The 6,161-nt window shown below is 46.4% G+C and overlaps 1 protein-coding gene and 1 long non-coding RNA gene across 2 annotated transcripts in view; one reads left to right on the top strand and one right to left on the bottom strand.

The window, feature by feature from the left end:
- The first annotated feature begins 435 nt into the window (after positions 1–435).
- Positions 436–6,161, top strand: part of Erp27 (endoplasmic reticulum protein 27) — a 20,741-nt gene continuing 15,015 nt past the window's right edge. Inside the window, exons 1-3 of the mRNA XM_031381036.1 lie at positions 436–1,175; positions 1,381–1,481; positions 3,288–3,425. Coding sequence (XP_031236896.1) covers positions 848–1,175; positions 1,381–1,481; positions 3,288–3,425 — 567 coding nt within the window. The 5' untranslated portion in view covers positions 436–847. The remainder of the gene's footprint in view (positions 1,176–1,380; positions 1,482–3,287; positions 3,426–6,161) is intronic.
- Positions 821–6,161, bottom strand: part of LOC116098408 — a 9,969-nt gene continuing 4,628 nt past the window's right edge. The window contains exons 2-3 of the long non-coding RNA XR_004121833.1: positions 1,597–1,728; positions 821–1,170 (exon numbers count right to left, since the gene is read on the bottom strand). This is a non-coding gene — a long non-coding RNA (uncharacterized LOC116098408). The remainder of the gene's footprint in view (positions 1,171–1,596; positions 1,729–6,161) is intronic.

The following is a 6,161-nucleotide window of genomic DNA, read 5'->3' as shown; positions in this document are numbered from 1 at the left end:
AATAGTCAGCTTGACAGACTCTAGACCCACCTAGGAGAGAAGCTCCTAGGCATGCTTGTGAGGGAGTTTCTAAACTAGGTTCATGGAGGTGGGAAGATTCACTCTACCTAGGGGTGGTATCCTTCCATGTTGGGATCCTGGACTGATTACAAAGGAGAGAGCAAACTGAACACTGTCGTCCCTCTCTGCTTCCTGACTGTGGATGTAGTGTGACTGGCATCTCGCTGTCCTGCCGGGTGCCTTCCTCGCCATGATTGAATGCACCCTCAAACTGGGAACCAAAATAAACCCTGCCTTTCCATCCCCCGCCCCCGCCCCCGAGACAGGGTTTCTCTGTGTAGCCTTGGCTGTCCTGGAACTCACTCTGTAGACCAGGCTGGCCTCGAACTCAGAAATCCGCCTGCCTCTGCCTCCCAAGTGCTGGGATTAAAGGTGTGTGCCACCGCTGCTCTGCAAACCCCACTTTCTTTAGGTTGCTTTTGTCACTTAAAATATTTTCTCACGGCAGAGAAAAACGATACACGTCCTTTCCACATTTTGATGCCCAGAGCCATCCCATCAACCTTGGCCTCTGTCTGTAATTACTCAGAGGCAGACACCCTCCATCAAAAACCCTTCATGGCCCTAAGAGTTCTCCGTCTCTCTCACAACAGCCTATGAATTTTTCCATGTTTTACCACTCTCTGGTACATGTTTAAGTCCTGGGTTTTTGTGTTCACCTCTCCCATCAAGAATGTAAGCTGAGAGACACTGAGTAAGCTCACAGCCATATCTATAGCCTGCCTAAATCAATAAGCATATCAATAATCAATAAGCATAGAGTACCTACGGAGATTTTATTATTTAAATGAGTGGACCCGACTCTCTTCTGGTTGGATGTGTTCCAGAGCCCTGCCACTTTGAGCCATTTATCACAGAAGGTGAAAGCTCCCCTGGAGCCAGCTGCAAAGTTCCCAGGGCTCTAATAACGCACAGCCACTTCAGGTCACCAGCCGGCCCTGGATCTTCAGGTCACCAGCCGGCCCTGGATCGGCAGCCCACGCTCAACGTCATCCACAGTCGGCACCAGAGAAGAACAATGGAAATCACCAGGTCTAGATGCTGCCTAATCCTCTCGTTTGTCCTCCTGTGTGGGCTGGTTCCAGAGGTGACAGCAGGTGTTGAAGAAACCTCCGGTAAAAGAAAGAAAAAAGAAAAAAACAAGTTGGGGGTGGGGGTGGGGGTGGGGAAGTGGTGTGTCCACAAAGAAGCTTGTCATGAAGAGGAGACAGGGAAGTGTGGAAATACCAACATGTGTATTTTCATTCCAAACCTAGAAGTTGTCCAGAAGTTTCTGAGTTAAGATGTGTATTGCCCACACCTCCACTCCTCTTGCCACAGATGGTCCCAGCACTGCCCAGGAACCCATATGGCTCACAGACATCCCAGCCACCGTGGAACTCATAGCTGCTGCTGAGGTGGCCGTCATAGGCTTCTTCCAGGTTTGTGATACACCCCACCTGTACACCCCATAGTCGGGCACGCTCGGCCTTAAGGAAGTCAAGCCTGGGGCCTGTTGGGCTAGTGATGTAGATGCGGAAGTGAGAGGGCACACACTTGGCTTTCAGATTATCATCCAAGCTCCTTTGTTTCAAAGCAGCCTGCCCTCTCTCTGCATGAGGTCTTTCTCTTGCTTGCTTCAGGGATCTCTGAGTCTTGTGGCTGAATCAATCGCCTTACCTGCGGACACTTTGAAAGAAAGCGGGTGTCAGCAGGAAGTCAGTCAAATCTCATCATCGTTGTCCCAAACACCCTCAGTCTGTACCCATAGAACCCTGTTCATAGGCAGAAGTGAAAGTAAAGGCACTTTTAAATTTTATTCATGTATTTATTATACAAGATAGAGTCTCAAAACTAAGGCCAGAATGCCGGGCGGTGGTGGCGCACGCCTTTAATTCCAACACTTGGGAGGCAGAGGCAGGCGGATTTCTGAGTTCGAGGCCAGCCTGGTCTACAGAGTAAGTTCCAGGACAACCAAGGCTACACAGAGAAACCCTGTCTCGGGGGAAAAACAAAAAACAAACAAACAAAAAAAAAAACTAAGGCCAGCCTAGAACTTGTAGTGTAGCCCACTTCTCTCAAATGGACAATCCTTCTGCCTCGGCCTCCTGAGTAGTGGTCTAATGGGACACACTCAGGCTAAACCTATCTTTTATAACCTGGAGACACGTTCACTTAGGTTGTGCTAAGAAAAATAGGAAGGCTCTCACTCATCTTTCCCACCATCTCTAAAATACTGAGGAAGGTGATGGGGTTGCTGACAGTGTAAGCCCATCATTGGCTGTTGGCTAACGTAGACAGTCATACACAAGAGGGTCTCATCCCGGCCTTTCCCTCTCAGTCTGGTAATAGCTGGCAATCCTCACAGTTAACCCAGCCCCTATTCAGGGCTTCTTGTCTACTTCCATTCCTTGATTCTAACTCACAGTCATCCTGGCCATTCTGTGTACGCAGCTGGAAATGGCTGAGATGGGGTGCCAGTGGGAGTCAAGTTTAGGTGCTAAGGGACTGAGTTTCAGAAAGGGAACAGCAGAGCTAGAAGGGTGCAGTAACATAAATAACCACCAGATGGCAACATCGGGTCCTTGAGCAATTCAATTCAAAAGTCCAGATTACAAACCAGCCAGCCCTCCATCAAACATCCACAGGTTCTAAGTGAATAACCCTCTTCCTTTCAAAAGAGCGAGTCTCCAGTTCTGTCTTGTGATCCCAGAGGAGCTTCTATGGACAGCCATCCTAGCACAGCAGACACTATAGTGCCGGTGTCTGTGGGAGGAAAGAGGCCATCACTAACGACTGGCCTCCTAGCTTCCTAACTGTAGGCCCGGGATACAACAGGTACACAGGCCATTAGGTACCTTCACACACAAGCCTGAAGGATCCTTGGAAGGAGAGGACATGACCCTCAGCTCTTGTACATCTCCTGAGGACCATGATAAGCACCTGCTCCTTAATGTTACATCTCCCTGTTCCTCCACAAATTGTTCTCAAAACATTTGCCTCCCTGGGTGCATGAACAGCTTTATAGTCCGACTTCACAGACTTCAGGACGCCCATGCTGCCCTCCCTCAGCTACAGGTAGAATTCAGGCTGTGTGACACAGCCACACAATTTTGATAATAACCTATATTCTCATAGAGCCTGAGATACTCAAAGATGCCACTGCAAGAACAACCTGCATGTGTGAGGGTAACTTCTGGCCTGCATATTTTTCTTCCCTCTACGTCTCTTGTTTGTTTTGTTTTTAGGATTTAGAAATACCGATCGTATCTGTGTTCCGGAGCATGGTACAACAGTTCCAAGATGTATCATTTGGGATCAGCAACCATTCAGAGGTCCTGACCCATTACAATGTCACTAGCAACAGCATCTGCCTCTTTCGATTGGTAAGCTGAGTCAGCAGCTCCAGCCTTCCTCTGGTTTTCCCTTGCAAGACAGGAACAAACTCTATGTCTTAGACTCTAACATTGGTGCCAAGTTCAGGGACATTGTTGACCAGGATAGTGACTCAATTCAGGCTGGCAGAACAGGTGGGGATGTGGCTTGCTGAGGTCAGGAACTGAGAGCCAAGATGTGGCACTAAAGGTACTGCTAGGTCCCTTGCCAGAAAAACGGGGTGGGTTAGCTGCTTAGTGTTTATTAGGTTCTTACATCTATGGAATAGAAGGTCTGACCATATTATCTCCAAGGTCATGTTAAACAGTGAAGGTGTGCACACACACACACACATACACACACACACATACACACACACCAGGGATGGTGTGACAGACAGACAGACAGACAGACAAAGACAAAGACAGAAACCAGGAGTTTTATGCTATAGATCATATATACATATGCATACATACTTACACATGGATATGTATGGTGAGTTTTCATGTAGCTCAGGATGGCCATTTCATACATAGATGAAGATTACCTTAAACTTCTGACCCTCCAAATACTGAGATTACAGGTGTGCCCCACCTTCACAGCACAGGGGAATCAAACCCAGGACTTCATGGGTACTAGGCAATCACACCATCAATTGAGCTACATGCCCAGCCCCATAATTTTATATTTTTATATGCTGATTAGTTGACTTAAGTTTATCAAACATCTTATTAGACAGCTCTTATGTGTAAGGAACTGGTAATAATAACATATTGAATATGCTGTTTGCTCTCATGGCTCTTAAAGTGGAGTGAAGATTATAATCAGTGTACTAATACAGAACATCACAATAGGTAAGATGTTACAGGAATGAAAATAGTGCGGAAGTTTAGAAAAAGTAACAAAAGGGGCAATTAAACTGGGAAGTATATGTTAGATAAACTTTGATTCTCTAAGGGAGGACCAACCATGGCCAGAGGAGAAAAACTAAATGTACTTAGGAACCTGTGATGCCAACATGATGCCAAGGTGCAGGTGACAGGGAAAGGCATAGGGAACAGGGAGGATTTATTATACCATATTTGTGCTAAAACCACAGTACCAGTATCTTAGGTTTGTACTTAAATTCATTGGTATCTGGAAACCCCCAAAGCCTTTGGATCAGGAAAGTAGCATGGACAGGGGTGAGCTTTAGCAAGATTATTTTGGAAACAACGAATAAGATTATTCTTTTCCTAATTATCTAATTAGGAAAAGATATGTGAAGCAAGAGACCTTCTAGCTAAGCAAAATGGGCTACATGAAGTTTATTAGGGTTGGAGAGGCTGGAGAGACAGCCCAGAAGCCAGGATTGCCAAGTGGGCTTGCAGAGGACCTAGGTTTCATTCTATTCCTAGTAGCCACATTGCATCTCTGAACTGCAGTTCCAGATCTGACTCCATCTTCTGGCCTTCTCAGACACCAAGCTTACATGTGGGTCATAAACTGACACATAGGCAAAATAGCCATCCATCAATATATATATATATATAAAGTGAGGCACAAAGGGTCTACAGTGGAGAAGCAGCAATAGGAGTAAAAGAAAGGGTGCTATGCTAAACTAGGAGATTCAGCCCTGTGAGCCCAGCAGTCAGGAGTCTAAGGAGTCCAAGGCAGGAGGACCACAGGTTCAAACCCCGCCTCCCCCTCCCCCCCAAAGACCTGAGCCGGTAGTGTGAACTTTGCTTACAATGTATTCTTTATAAAGCTCTGTTGGTGGCTCTTTTGAGCTCTGCCCCCTTCCTTAGCATCTGTTTTATGTCGACCACTAGTGACAGCCCTACTTTGAGTGAAGTCTTGGAACTTTGGTGGACAAAATTTATGTGCCATGCCAGAAAATAAACAGGCTGGTTTTGTACCACCTTGTTGGCAGTGCTGGGTAAGGCAAGAGTTTTCGTGGCAACCTTTACATAAACACATTTCTCAGTTTACATTTTCAAAGGTTGGCTACATATGTTAATAGGATTATCCTTCAGGAGTTCAGAATAATTTTAATAAAGGAAAACCAAGACCATTTTATTTTACATTGGGGAGTAGGAGCCTACTGCAAACTTTCTGGGAACTTCTTTCAACTTAGATCCACATTGTATCATTTTCAGTTTTCCACAATTTGTTTATTTTTTTTCTGCAGTTTGGTGTGTGTATGCTTGTGTGTGTGTCTCTCTGTTTGTCCATGTGCCTATCTGTGTGTATGACTGTGTCTGTGTGTATCTAATCTACGATAGCCACTATTATAGTTCTCACAAAATATGAGGAAAGAATATGATCCATGACTTTTCGATAGGAAAACAAGCTTCTGTAGATTGAAGCCACTCGCCGCAGTCTCACAGCTGTCCAGGAGCACGTGACTCCTCACTCCACGCCCCTTTCTACCGCACTGCAGAGGCTCTCAGTAGCACGTGACTCCGTACGCCACACCCCCTTCTGCACTACAAAGGCTCTCTGGAACACTCAAGGAAAAATCCTCTTAAAACTCTTGAGATGAGCCTGGCAGTGGTGGCACACGCCTTTAATCCCAGCACTTAGGAGGTAGAGGCAGGCAGATTTCTGAGTTTGAGGCCAGCCTGGTCTACAGAGTGAGTTCCAGGACAGCCAGGGCTACACAGAGAAACCCTGTCTCAAAAACCAAAATCAAAACAACAACTACCACGGACCGGGATTTCTCGCGGGGTCCCTGTTCCGCGGGACACGGGATTCTGGCCAGGTGG

This window comes from Mastomys coucha, unplaced genomic scaffold (genome assembly GCF_008632895.1).
Source record: "Mastomys coucha isolate ucsf_1 unplaced genomic scaffold, UCSF_Mcou_1 pScaffold20, whole genome shotgun sequence".
NCBI lineage: Eukaryota > Metazoa > Chordata > Mammalia > Rodentia > Muridae > Mastomys > Mastomys coucha.
Note: the sequence above shows the minus strand (reverse complement) of the source record. Positions and strands in the feature narration are given on the sequence as shown.